This window comes from Sus scrofa, chromosome 3 (assembly GCF_054392235.1).
Source record: "Sus scrofa isolate SSC_HxYL_T2T_F1_AM1 chromosome 3, Sscrofa_HxYL_maternal_Yorkshire_Landrace_v2.0, whole genome shotgun sequence".
Classification (NCBI taxonomy): domain Eukaryota; kingdom Metazoa; phylum Chordata; class Mammalia; order Artiodactyla; family Suidae; genus Sus; species Sus scrofa.
In genome coordinates, this window is record NC_139385.1 from 92,568,126 (window position 1) to 92,582,994 (window position 14,869).

A 14,869-nucleotide genomic window follows, 5' to 3' on the forward strand; every position below is an offset into this window, starting at 1 on the left:
TCTTTGACCTACACCACAGCAACGCGGATCCCTGACCCACTGAGCGAGGCCAGGGATTGAACGTGTGTCCTCATGGATGCTAGTCAGGTTCATTAACCAATCAGCCATGACGGGAACTCTCTGAATTCTTTTCTTGACTGAATTACCTTAAATAGTAACTACGGTAAAATATTTAAAGTATATATGTGAAATAAAAGTACAGAATGAAAAAATACTCAACCAAAAATACTTTGTTGTGTTGTTTTCATTGTAGAAGTACACTAGAAGGGATACTGGCTTTACTTAGATTTATTGAGTGTCTAGACTATCATTTTTCCATATTTGAAGTAAATAATTTGATATAAATTTATTTTTACTCCCAAATTCCTGATTCCTGACAATTGAATATACTACATACATTGGCAATATAACATGGCAGGTTAAAAATGTACACTTTGGATTCACAATTGCATTTGAATTCTGGATCTGAGCTTCAAGTTTCTTTTTTTTGTTTTTTGCCTTATCCATGACATGTGGAAGTCCCGGGCCAGGGATGGATCGTGCATTGCCATTGTGTCTGTGCCAGCTATGGCAATGCTGGATTCTTAACCTGCTGAGCCTTACTTTTTTAATTTTTTTTTTTTTTTTTTTGCTATTTCTTGGGCCGCTCCCATGGCATATGGAGGTTCCCAGGCTAGGGGTTGAATCGGAGCTGTAGCCACCGGCCTATGCCAGAGCCACAGCAACTCGGGATCCCAGCCGCATCTGCAACCTACACCACAGCTCACGGCAACGCCAGATCCTTAACCCACTGAGCAAGGGCTGGGACCAAACCCGAAAGCCCATGGTTCCTAGTCGGATTCGTTAACCACTGCGCCACGACGGGAACTCCTTTTTTTAATTTTTTTTTTTTTTTTTTTTTTACTTTTTTAATTCATAGAGTAGGAAGGATGAAAATGCTGATGTACTTTAGCTGGCTGTGAGGTTTTAAGAAAGAATAGCACTTGATACAAAAAAGTAGCTGTTATTAACAATCATCTGATTTTGTTATTCTAATTGACCTTATTTGTTTAAAAGGAAGTTCTATTCAGTTTATCTTCCTTTGGGAGAAAAAATAAAATGAAAACTTTTGAAGGAACTTAAATTCTGTGTTGACATTTAAAATTTACACTGTGGGGAATTCAGAGAAGGAATATAACTGAGTTTGAAATTCACAAAATAATTTATCAATAATCTTTCTTAAGTGGGAATATTACCCAAATTAAAATGTAGTTCTTGAGTTAATTTTACTAATTCTTGGTTTAAATCTATTATGGAAGGCTCATTAAAGACTCGAATTTGGAGTTCCCGTTGTGGCTCAGTGGTTAATGAACCTGACTAGCATCCATGAGGTTGAGGGTTCGATCCCTGGCAACATTCAGTGGGTTAAGGACCTGGCATTGCCATGAGATGTGGTATAGGTCGCAGACGTGGCTCGGATCTTGAGTTGCTGAGGCTGTGGTGTAGGCTGGCAGCTATAGCTCCAATTCGAACCCTATCTTGGGAACTTCAATATGCCGATGGCCTGGCCCTTAAAAAAAAAAAATAGACTTTAACTTATTACTATGTCTTGAGAAGTAATTCTTTACTAAAGAGAAAGTTTTAAGGAGTTCGCTGGTGGTTCAGCAGGTTAAGGATGTGGCATTTTCACTGCTTTGTCTCTGGTTACTGCTGTGGCAAGGGTTCAGTTCCTAGTCTGGAAATATCTGCATGTTGGGAGTGTGGTTGAAAAAAAATTTTTTTTTTTTTTTTGTCTTTTTGCTACTTCTTTGGGCCGCTCCCGCGGCATATGGAGGTTCCCAGGCTAGGGGTCGAATCGGAGCTGTAGCCACTGGCCTATGCCAGAGCCACAGCAAGGCAGGATCCGAGCCATGTCTGCAACCTGCACCACAGCTCATGGCAATGCCGGATCCTTAACCCACTGAGCAAGGGCAGGGACCGAACCCGCAACCTCATGGTTCCTAGTCGGATTCGTTAACCACTGCGCCACGACGGGAACTCCCGAAAAAATATTTTAAAAAAAAGTTTAGAAAAGAAAAAGATTTAGATTCTATTGCTTCTTTCTCTTCACCCTTTTTTTATGACTGCTGATTGGTGAGCTGTTGTCAATTTGTGTAACTTTTATCTTTTAATTCAACTGAAGCCATTAAACCTAAGTTAAAATTAGTCATATTGTTTACATTAATAATTGTTTGGATATTGTAATCTGTTTATTTTCCTCCTGAGCATATAACATATGTATTCTTTAACAAAAGGTTTGTAACTCGATTGAATAACTCATTTGGCACCTTTTCCTCATAAAAAAAATTTTTTTTGTTTTACTTCTTTTCCTTCTCATTTTTAAAATACAGTTTATACTTTGCACATTAAGAGCTTAAGGTTCTTTTTATAATTAAGTTTTCTGCATTACCCCCTCCACCCCCAAAAGTCTGGAGTTTTTCTTAAGGGACTGGTTACATTTAAAGCAATGGGATGCTTTCTGACCTTTTTTGGCAGTTTGACCACTGTGCTTGAAGTGTATATAAAAATACTTAGTGGTCGCTTTAAACAATTGAGATAGACATCCCTTTGCATTTTAAGAAACTTAAGTTTGGAGTTCCCGTCGTGGCGCAGTGGTTAATGAATCCGACTAGGAACCAAGAGGTTGCGGGTTCGGTCCCTGCCCTTGCTCAGTGGGTTAACAATCCGGTGTTGCCGTGAGCTGTGGTGTAGGTTGCAGACGCGGTTCGGATCCTGCGTTGCTGTGCCTCTGGCGTAGGCCGGTGGCTACAGCTCCGATTCAACCCCTAGCCTGGGAACCTCCATATGCCGTGGGAGCGGCCCAAGACGTAGCAGCAACAACAACAACAAAAGACAAAAAGACAAAAGACAAAAGAGAAAAAAAAGAAACTTGTTTTATTTCTCTCTATGAGAAATAGGCAGCTTGTTTAGCCATGTTGTTTCAGCCTCAGGAAGGCTTTTCTGGGAATTTCTGATTTTCCATTGGCTTTCACACAAGAACAAAAGCTACTACATTTAAATAAGGAAAAAAATTATTGGATTTTAGGGCAATCCTTTCCTTGAAAAGCAAAAAACTCCGTGAATTATAAACCATTTTTATAGTAAGATAGGTAAGAACTGACCTCACTGGGTACCTATTTCTCCCACAATTTACTATAATAAATCACTCCGAAAACATGTTTATATCATTTCTTAGAAACCAAACCATTCTGTTTGTTTTCTAAAGTGGTTCCTTCACTCTTAATAAGGAAAAGCAACTTTTTCAGGTCGTGAGTGTTATCTCCTAGAACCTTAGCTTGCAGCACAGGAAAACTCACTTTGCCCTGAGTGAATTATCAGCAAAGAAAGAAAACTCTTACTTCATCAGATAAAGGCTCAAATTTGTTAATACTCTCAAGCCCATACATTTATTTCAGTCTCCAATTTTTTTTTTTTTCTGTCTTTTTAGTCTTTTTGTCTTTTTAGGGCCACACCCATGGCATATGGAGGTTCCCAGGCTAGGGGTCTAATCAGAACTGTAGCCACCAACGTATGACAGAGCCACAGCAAGTCGGGATCCGAGCCGCATCTGCAACCTATACCACAGCTCACGGCAATGCCGGATCCTTAACCCACTGAGCAAGGCCAGGGGTTGAACCTGCAACCTCATGGTCCCTAGTTGGATTCATTTCCACTGCGCCACAATGGGAACTCCAGTCTCCAATGTTTGCTTTAGCATTTCTAAACACTTACTGTTATGAGATTTCTCAGTTTTACACAGATGTTACTTCACTATTATAAGGATCTGTTCTTAGAAATAATGGCTGCAGTCACAGGGGGAAAAAACTGTAGCTTTTATGTGTGTAGTTTTCTTACTTGATATTAGCCTTTAGGTTTTTAGCAAAATAGTTAACTAGTATTTAGCACAGGTTAGAGAAATAGAATGTGGAGTCCTCATAGATGTTTCCCGACTGAGACTCACATGGTGAGTTATATTTGGTTTTAGTTCATAGTATCTTGATTCAGCCCTCAGCTCTTTGCCTGAGTTAGTCATCTCAGACAACACTTTTTATTAATTTAAAAATAATAAAATCTAAGAATTTAAAGGAGTTAAGAGTCATGGCATTTATTTTATTAACATGAATGAAAAATTATAAATGAGCCTTAAGAAACCTTATGAATATATGCTTTAGAAAACAGGATAAATTATTAAGTAAGAGATGTAATCAGAGATGCAAAAACTTATAGTAACACATTAGAGGACACAGTAAGAATTCTCAGTGTCTTAAGACTACTTTACAAAAACACTGGCAAGGACTATTTTTTTCAGAAGTTAGGCTGTGATTATACATTTTCATATGTTTTCACACTGGTCAGGAGAGTTGGTTGATAGTTCTGTTTTCTTTTTGCCATTTTGTTAAAACTAGCTTTGTAATGTAGAATACTGTCTGCATTTGTGCAATTAATCAGGGATCAGAGAACATTTTTTCCTATTTCTGGGAATTTTAACATGTACATACTTAGAAGGGCTGCTGGAATTCTCTTGTCACGGGGGAGGGGGGAAAGCAAGCCTTAGAAGCTCAAAACTTACAGTAAGGAAAGAAAAAGGACATAAATTATATGATTAATACCATATGGAATTTGATTCTTGTAATGTTTTGCATCATAGTGCTATTAAAGAATGAGGAATTTACAGAGAAATAACCTGAGGTTTGAATTGTAATTGTTATGTACTATCTAATTTTGATTACATTCGAAGGCTCTTTTTTTTTTCTTTTTTTTTTTTTTTGTCTTTCTTTTCTGTCTTTTTGCCATTTCTTGGGCCGCTTCTGTGGCATATGGAGGTTCCCAGGCTAGGGGTCCAATTGGAGCTGTAGCCGCCAGCCTACAACAGAGCCACAGCAATACAGGATCCGAGCCGCGTCTGCGACTTACACCACAGCTCATGGCAATGCCGGATCATTAACCCACTGAGCGAGGCCAGGGATCGAACCTGCAACCTCATGGTTCCTAGTCGGATTCATTAACCACTGAGCCACAAAGGGAACTCCAGAAGGCTCTTTTTTTTCCATCCATTAGAATGGGAATATTAATGGTTCAGTGAATGATAGCTGTTCGTTCTATTAAAAAAATTTCCTTCCAATGTTTACATTTTTTCCTTGTCATTTTATTTAAATTTTTATTTGTTGGTGTCTTGTTACACCCCCAATAAAAAGTATTTCTGTACCTATTTCTTTTTTTTTCTCTCTCTCTCCTTTTTCCTCCCCCCCCCCCCTTTTTTTTTTTTTTAAAGGGTCTCACCTGTGACATGTGGGAGTTCTCAGGCTAGGGATTGAATTGGAACCGCAGTTGCCAGCCTACACCACAGCCACAGCAATGCCGGATGGAGCCCGCATCCTTGTGGACACTATGTTGAGTTCTTAACTCGCTGAGCCACAGCAGGAACTCCCATTACTATACCTATTTTCATTCTCTCTAAAGTATCTTGTATATAATTGAGTCTGTTAACCTTTTTAAAAAATTGGAAATAAACATTCATACAGAAAAGTGCATGAAAAGATAGTATACAGCTCAGTGATTTATCAAAGTGAATACCCCATTTAACCACTATCTATGCTGGAAAAAAAAAATTTGTCAACTCCCCAGAAGGCTCCTTCATGCTTCCTCTAAGTCACTATCCCATCTCTTTTCTTTTAAAGGTAAACAATTCATATTTTATTTCTTGCTTTTCTTTATTTTTTATTACCTAAGCTTCTGTTCCTAAGTACTATGATTTAGTTTTGTCTCTTTTGCTAACCATGTAAGTGGAATCACAAACAATGCATTCTTTCATGTGTGGCTGCTTTTGTTTAACACTGAGATTTACATTGCATGTAATTCTAGTTGCTCATTTTTATTGTTGTGTATAAATATACCAACTATAGTTCCCATTGTGGCTCAGCGATAATGACCCTGACTAGTGTCCGTGAGGATGTAAGTTCAATGCCTGGCCCTGCTCAGTGGGTTAAGGATCTGGTGCTGCTGTGAGCTGTGGTGTAGGTCACAGACATGGCTAGGATCTGACGTTGCTGTGGCTGTGGTGTAGGCTGGTAGCTGCATCTCTGATTCCACCACTAGCATGGGAACTTCCATGTGCTGCACATGGGGCCCTAAAAAGCATACAAACAAAAAAAGTATACCAACATTGGAGTTCCCTGGTGGCCCAGCAGGTTATGGATTTGGTGTTGTCACTCTTGTGGTGTGGGTTCATTCACTGGCCTGGGTGTTTTTGTATGCTTTGGGCGCAGCCAAAAACAAAACAAAACAGACAAAATAATACATAGCAACAGTGATCTATTTTACTGGTGGTGGGCATTTAAGTTATTATGATTAATGTGTCACCATTCTCTGATGTCTTTTGGTGCATAAGTGCTTGTGTTTTATTTGAATATATGTCTAGTAGTGGAATTTCTTGATCATAACATTCTGCATATGTGTCTTACACAATTAATGCTAAGATTTTTCTTAAGGGGTTGCATTAAAATTTACACTCCTACCAAGATTGAGAGTTCTCATTGCTCTTTATCTTTGTCAACACCTAGTATTCTTATTCTTAGAGATCCTGATGGACTTATAGTAGTATCTCATTGTAGTTTTATTTTATATTTTTAAATGACTGAAGTGATTGAGCACCATTTCATGGGCATATTAGCCTTTTGGCTATTTTCCAAGAAGTGTCTGTTCAAATTTTCTTTTTTAATTTACTCATTATAAAAATCAAATTGTCTTTCTTTTCTTTACTAATGCGTGGAGGTTCCTAGGCTTTCCCGTTGTGGCTCAGTGGTAATGATCCCAACTAGTATCCATGAGGATGAAGGTTCAATCCCTGGCCTCACTCAGTGGGTTAAGGTTTCAGGGTTGCTCTGAGCTGTGGTGTAGGTCGCAGACGCAGCTTGGATTTTTTGTTGCTGTGGCTGTGGTATAGGCCTCCAGCTATAGCTCCGACTCAACCCTTAGCCTGGAAACTTCTGTATGCCACAGGTGCAGCCCTAAAAAGACCAAAAAAAAAAAAAAAAAAAAAAAATCCACAAGATTGTGTATATATTTTGGATTTAAGTCTGTTGACTCACATTTATGTAATTGGTAATATTTTCTTTCACTCTGGTTTTGCTTTTCATTCTCTTGTGTCTTTTAAATGTTACTTTAAAAAATTTAACTGTAGTTACTATTGTAGTATTATGTTATTTTCAGGTGTACAGCTTCAGATTCTTTTTTATTATAGATTATTACAAGATATTAAATATAGTCCATGAAATATACAACAAATCCTTGTTAATTTTATATATGGTGGTGTGCATCTATAAATCCCATGGCCTTATTAATTTATCCCTCCCTTTCCCCTTTTCTCTTTGGTAACCGTGTGTGTGTTTTCTCTGTTTCTATTTTGTAGAGAAGTTGATTTGTATTATTTTTTTTAGATTCTACCTAGAGGTGATATCAAATAATGCTTATCCTTTTCTACCTGACTTACTTCACTTAGTATGGTAATTCCTGGCTACATCCATGTTGCTGCAGATAGCATTATGTCATTCGCTTTTATGGCTGAATAATATTCTATATTTTTATGGCTGAATAGTACTCTCTATGTATACTACATTTTCATTATCCATCTTTCACTGGACGTTTAGGTTGCTTTCATTTCTTGACTCGTGACTAGTACAGCAATGGATAGTGGGGTATATATATGTTTTCAAATTAGATATTATGTCTTTTCCAGATATGCCCAGGAGTAGGATCATAAGCTAGCTCTATTTTTAGTTTTTTTGAGGAACCTCCAAACTGTTTTCAGTTCGCTGCACCAATTTTTTTTTTTTTTTCCCTTTTCTAGGGCCGCTCCCACGGCAAATGGACATTCCCAGACTAGGGGTCTAATTGGAGCTGTAGCTGCTGGCCTACACCAGAGCCACAGCAATGTGGGATCTGAGCCGCGTCTGCCACCTACACCACACAGCTCATGGCAACGCCAGATCCTTAACCCACTGAGCAAGGCCAGGGATTGAACCCGAAACCTCATGGTTCCTAGTCGAATTCGTTAACCACTGAGCCACGACGGGAACTTCTGCTGCACCAATTTACTTTCCCACCAACAGTACAAAAGTGTTCCCTTTTCTCCACACCCTCTCCAGTATTTGTGGTTTGTAGGCTTTTTGATGGTGGCCATTCTAGCTGGTGTGAGGTGATACTTCATTATAGTTTTGATTTGCATTGAGTTATTTTTTTCTATAATTATTTTTTTTTCATTATAGCTGGTTTACAGTGTTCTGTCACATTCTTTTTTTCCACATTATCATGCTCCATCATAATTAATAGATATAGTTCCCAGCTCTGTACAGCAGGATCTCATTGCTTATCCATTCCAAATGCAATAGTTTGCATCTGTTAACCCCAAATTCCAAGTCCATCCCACTCCCTCCCCCACTCCCTTGGCAACCACAAGTCAGATCTCCATGTCCATGATTTTCTTTTCTGTGGAAAGGTTTATTTGTGTCATATGTTAGATTCCAGATATAAGTGATATCATATGGTATTAGTCTTTCTGACTTATTTCACTTAGTGTGAGAGTGTCTAGTTCCATTCATGTTGCTGCAAATGGCATTATTTTGTTCTTTTTTTATGACTGAGTAGTATTCCACTGTGTATATATACCATATCTTCTTAATCCAGTTGGCTGTCGATAGACCTTTAGGTTGTTTCCGTGTCTTGACTGTTGTGAATGGTGCTGCAGTGAACGTATGGGTGCATATGTCTTTTTCAAAGAAAGTTTTGTCTGGATATTGCATTGCGTTACTTCTTAACCAAACTTAATGGTGTATAATTTGTTTAAAATTTTTCTGTATGGTTAATGTTTTCATTAATGTTTTAAAAAAATCTTTCTTATCCTAAGGTCATGAAGATATTTTTCTTAGGTTTTGAAAATTTTATTGTGTTATTTTGACATTCTGATCTGTAGTTTAGTTGGAATGACTTTGATATGTGGTATTTGTGAGGGATCAGGATTCATTTTTTCTCCATGTAGATAACCACTGATCCTATCAGTATTTATAGTTCTGCTGTACCATTTTGTCATAAATCAGGTGTCTTTTTTTTTTTTTTTTTTTTTAATTTATGGCCATACCATGGCATATGGAGTTCGTGGGTCAGGGATCAGATCTGAGCTGCAGCAATGCTGAATCCACTGTGCTGGGCCAGGGATCAAACCTGTGTTTCTGTACTGCAGAGATGCCACTAATCCTTTTGTGCCACAGCGGCAACTCCAAATCAGTTGTGTTATGTGTCTTCATGTGCATGGGTCTGGAATTTCTAGTATGTTCCATTAGTCTATTTGATCAGTCTTGTGCTCTTTGTATACCATCTTAATTTCTGCAGCTTTCTAAGAAATCTTGCTATCTGGTAAAGCAAATTCTACCTCCCTATGATTTTTACAAATTTTACTAAGGTGTAATTGACATATGACGTTAGTTTTAGGTGATTGTATATTTATGTATGTTATAAAATGATTGCTGCAGGAAGTCTAACATCTGACACCATTCAGAGTTAACAGATATTTTTCTTATGTTTGTCATGAGAACTTCTAAGAACTGTTCTCTTAGCAGCTTTCATTACACAATACAGTTTTATTAACCATACTGTTAATGCTGTACATTACATCTCTACTCCGTGTCATTTTTAAAGAGTATTTTGCTTCCGCTTGGACCTTTGCGTTTGGAATAAGTGGCACATATAAAACCTTTTTGGGTTGTTTTGAATTTGTAGATCAGTTTTGGGAGAACTGTTATCTCTGCAGTATGGAGTCTTCTCCAAATATGGAAAATGTGTTTTTATATTTAAAACTATAATTTTCTGAGTTTCTATGCAGAGATATTATATATCTTTGTTAGATTATTTCTAGGCGCATAATATTTTTTGCTGTTGTAAAGAGAATTTTTTCTGTTTAGGACTGCACCCATGGCATATGGAGGTTCCCAGGCTAGGGGGTCAAATCAGAGCTGCAGCTGCCAGCCTACGCCACAGCCACAGCAACCATGTCTGCGACCTATACCACAGCTCATGGCATCCCTAGATCCTTAACCCACTGAGTGAGGCCAAGAATAGAATCTGTGTCCTCATGGATACCAGTTGGGTTCATTACCACTGAGCCACAATAGGAGCTCCAGAAGAGAATATTTTTGAAAACTTCATTTACTGTTTTTTCTGGCAGGGAAGATATATATATGGATATATAAAAAATAGTTTGTGTGTATATTCATTTATTTCTATTGATGTTTCTAAGCAGCAGTCTTGCTAAACTAGTTATTTCCAGAAAAGTTTATTGGAAAGTTCTTTCGGATTTCCTACTTACACTTAGACTAATATTGATTGTAATTCTTCTTTTTAGTCCTATAGGAGCTTTTATTTAGTTACTTGCCTATTGCACTGTCTAGGAGCTTCAGTTTAAGTTGAATTAAAGGTATTCTTGTTTTGTTCCTAGTCCTAGAAGGAAGGGTTTTAACATTTCACTATTAGTATTGTATTTGCTATAGAACTTATGTTCTTTGATTAAAGTGAAGCCATACAATCTGTATTTCCAAATTTGTTTGTAATTTGTGTTAGTTGCATGTGTTAAGGCTTAGTAGCATAGTTTCTTGTTTAATGATTTACTTAAATTTTGGTGGGGGGGGGGGCACTGCACCTATGGCATATGGAAATTCCTGGGCTAGGGTTTGAATCAGACATGCAACTGCTGGCCAGTGCCACAGCGACAGTAATGCCATTCGAGCTGTGTCTGCAGCCTACACCACAGCTCATGGCAACACTAGATCCTTAACCCATTGAGTGGGGCCAGGGATTGAAGCCGCATCCTCAGTTTGTTTCCACTGAGCCACAGCAGGAGCTCCTACTTAGGATTTTATGTGATATTTAAACCATTTATGAGAATAAAGCTAATATAAGCACAGTAGATTTAAAAATGGGCTGGAATATTGTGCAGAAAAAATTAACAGATTTGTTATAAGTTTTATTATAACTTAGATTAAGATACTTAAAGTGCTTAATTCAACAAATAGTTGATACTGTGGTCAGTAAATGACTGTAAAAAATATATTTAGATAGTGAAGTGACTAGAAATCAGGTAATTCAGTACTTTTTAGAAGGAAGGATGAGATGGCTTAGTAAAAACCAAGATGATTTATTAAAATTTTTTTTTTTGGAGTTCCTGTCGTGACGCAGTGGTTAACGAATCCGACTAGGAACCATGAGATTGCGGGTTCGGTCCCTGCCCTTGCTCAGTGGGTTAAGGATCTGGCATTGCTGTGAGCTGTGGTGTAGGTTGCAGACGCCGCTTGGATCCTGCGTTGCTGTGGCTCTGGCGTAGGCTGGTGGCTACAGCTCTGATTCGACCCCTAGCCTGGGAACCTCCATATTCCGTGAGAGCGGCCCAAGAAATAGCAAAAAAGACAAAAAAAAAAATTTTTTTTTTTTTTTTTAGTTCTGTACTATTTGGATTGCTACCATACAAAGAGATACGGAATACCATGTAGTAAGATAGTACTTGTATAGATGGTTCTCTTTTGAACAAGAAGCTAGTATTAATTCTTCAGATTGACTTTTGTTGTATGTATTAGAAATGTATATAGATTAAATTACTTACCTGATAATGTGTGCAGTCATTTTTTAATTAAATATTTTCAAAATAGATGAAATGTATTTAATTTTTAGAGGCAACAAAATACTAAATGTTCTTGTTTTTAATTAATATGTATTTGACATATTCATTGTACATTTTTATGTTTCTTTATAGATTCGAATATGGCTACATATCCCTGCTGTCATGCAGCACATTATCCCTTTTAGGACATATGTTATCAGGTGAGTTAATATAATCTTTTCCCTCTGGTTATTAATATAACAATGTTTAAACAGTTTATATCCATAGTACAGATTTACATGGTTTGTCAGTCCTTTGTATTTACATATGCCAGAGAAAATTTTCATTGACAATTTGTTGTATTTTTTATGCACATATGTAGGTTTATATTTAGTATTTGCTTTTAAACAATTTATGTTGGAATTTTTTTTGCAGAGTATGTAAGAAGGATTAAAGAGATTTACAATGGTTACATGATATTTCGCTCTATTCATTCAACAAGTAAATACTAAATACTATGTTGTAGGCAGTGGGGATATAGCAGAGAAGAAAACTCTTTTGTGTAGTCTGTGTAGAAAATAAGTAAATGATATAGTTCATCAGAAAGGGATAAGTATTAGAGGGAAAAATCACAGCAGAGGTGGGTTGAAAGTTCTAAAGAGTGGACTATAATTACAAAGGTCTCAGTGAGTTTGCTTTTGCTATGTAAGAAAACACCCCAAACTAGTGGCTTAAAATAACAGCCATTTATTATTGTCTCAGTTCTCTGGTTGGCTAGATCTTCTGATTTGGCTCACTGGGCTGGATGCGCTAGGATAAATAGCCTCATTCATATGTCCTTTAGTTAGCAGGTCTTGGTGGAGAAGGATGTTCATATTTATCTTGGCAATTGGCTAGATGTCAGTTGGGGCATCAGCCATGTCTCTTTCATCCTGTAGGCTCTCCTGGGTCTCTTTTCTTGGTGGTGGGAGAGTTCCCAGTGAGAAGGGGCAAGTTCAAAGGCTTTTTAAGCTTCTGCTTATGTCACATCTTTTTTTTTTTTAATTTGGCCACACCCTAGGCATAGGGATCAAACCCATGCCACAGCAGTGACCCGAGCTGCTGCAGTGACAACACTGGATTCTTAACCTGCTGCACCACAGGAGAACACCTTTCAAATCTCTTATTAATACCCCATTGGCCAAAGGAACTGTCATGGCAAAGCTCAGATGCAAGGAAGTAGGGTGATAAATGACGTCTTTGTTGGGAAAAGTGGCAAAGTCACATTGTAAAAACTGTATGAAGTAATTGGGGCCTGTTTGCAATCCATTGCAAGCCCAGAGGAGAACTAATCTTGAAAGATTGAATAGAGGAGGAACCAATCAAAATACAGAGCTTGAGAAGAAAACCAGTGGCTTATGATTTTCTTTTTCTTTTTATGGCTGCACTTGTAGTATACGGAAGTTCCCAGGCTTGGGGTGAAATTGGAGTTGCAGCTGATGGCCTCTAATACAGCCACAGCAACACTGGATCCGAGCCACATTTGCTGCCTGCACTGCAGCTTGTGACAGTGCCAGATCCTTAACCTACTGGGCAAGGCTAGGTTTTGAACCTGCACCCTCAATGTCAGGTTCTTAACCCTATGTCAGGTTCTTAACCCACTGAGCTACAACAGGAACTCCATGGTTGGTGATTTTTGAAAGCCAAAGAAGAATGATGTTTAAAATGTACATATTTTGAAGAATGTTGGCTTGTAGGGGAGTAGATGTACTATTTACATGAATTCACCCAAAATTTACTAAAACAGCAGTATACATATATTAGAGAATAGTAAAGCTTTACTGGAGTTGTAGAATCTGATGTTAAATGACTTGGCTCTTTGCTGTTCTTTTCTTTATTTAAATTGAAATAGAGTTGATTTACAGTGTTGTATTAGACTTTGTGTTTCTGATTCATGTTGGACTCAGCAAGGGATACACTGCCACAGATAACAGTCTTTGAAACATCACTTAGAAATAGTTGAAATTGAGAATATTAATCCCAGGATGCCAGGTTCTACTGTACTAAACATTTTGTAATTACTGAGCAAAGGAATATTACTGGATTATTCAGTGATCTTCAGAAATAGTTTGTAAGTTTTTGTGTATGTTTTATTCTAAATCATTTCAGGTATTTATGCAAGCTCTCTGATCAGGAGTTAAGACAGAGTGCGGCTCGCAACATGGCTGACTTAATGTGGAGCACAGTGAAAGAACCATTGGATACGACATTATGCTTTGATAAAGAAAGCTTAGATCTTGCATTTAAGTACTTTATGTCGCCTACGTTGACTATGAGGTTGGCTGGACTAAGTCAGATAACAGTAAGCTGTATTTGGCTTATTTTTTGTAATTTTTTATTTGCCTTCTTAGACTATCATCATTATCATTTTAATACCTATTACTTTTGGAGCCACTTATGTTACGCTAGGCATTGTGCTAAGTATTTTCATGCATTACTTTGTATGGTCTTTACAAATAATTTCTATATATTCTCATTTTCCCTATTTTAACTGTGGGGAGGCTGAGGCTTAGCTTCAGAAGGATTTATACTTTAGGTCTTTTTTATTTCCAGCTCCTTAATTTAAAAACAAAACCAGAAACTATTCAGTTTTTCATATTTAGAAAGCAGTTTTTCAGAGAGGAAAAAGAATTGGAAATTATAAGTAGTTAGCTCGTTTTCTAGGCAGAAGCCACAGATTAATTGGGCCATAGGCCAGATTTGACCTTAACAGGAATGTTTGGGTTGTGTGGTAGCAAATACTGTTTTAAATAGGGAAAAGTACATATTATTGCCTGTAGGGTGGAGAATAAGACCTAGTATCCTTGAGTATGTATTCTTAGTTGACCACAATTTGCTAGAGCTAAGTAGTTAGCTGCATTCTTTAGAATAGATTTACATTCTCTGATTTACCAAAATCTGCATTAGTTTACTCCTTTACATTTGCTGCCTGTTTTTGTAATGTAGTTATTCAGAAGTAGTTAGATTTTTACCCATGCATTGGACTTTGTAGAAAACACTTGATGAGTTTCCCAAGTCAAATCTTAAAAAGTATATGTCTAGGAAGCCATTCCTGAAATTCATGTTTGTAATACTGTTACTTGCTGTCTTGCATTAGATTTTTGTGTTTTTCTCCTCATTCAGCTTTTCTTTAGTGTTTTTAGTGGAATAAAGCCTATTTATTACTTGTGG

The 14,869-nt window shown here is 37.4% G+C and overlaps 1 protein-coding gene and 1 long non-coding RNA gene across 11 annotated transcripts in view; both read left to right on the forward strand.

Moving 5' to 3' along the window:
- The window catches only part of LOC146404771 (uncharacterized), a 1,009,186-nt gene that overhangs the window by 698,919 nt on the left and 295,398 nt on the right, over positions 1–14,869 (forward strand). The window lies entirely within an intron of this gene.
- Positions 1–14,869, forward strand: part of USP34 (ubiquitin specific peptidase 34) — a 256,731-nt gene that overhangs the window by 61,389 nt on the left and 180,473 nt on the right. For all 10 annotated transcript variants that reach the window (XR_014841823.1, XM_085019077.1, XM_021087501.2 and 7 more), the window contains 2 exons: positions 11,813–11,880; positions 13,808–14,000. Coding sequence is in view for 9 of the 10 variants with exons in the window: in XM_085019077.1 (XP_084875203.1) it covers positions 11,813–11,880; positions 13,808–14,000 (261 nt within the window). In the remaining variant the exon portion in view is untranslated. The remainder of the gene's footprint in view (positions 1–11,812; positions 11,881–13,807; positions 14,001–14,869) is intronic.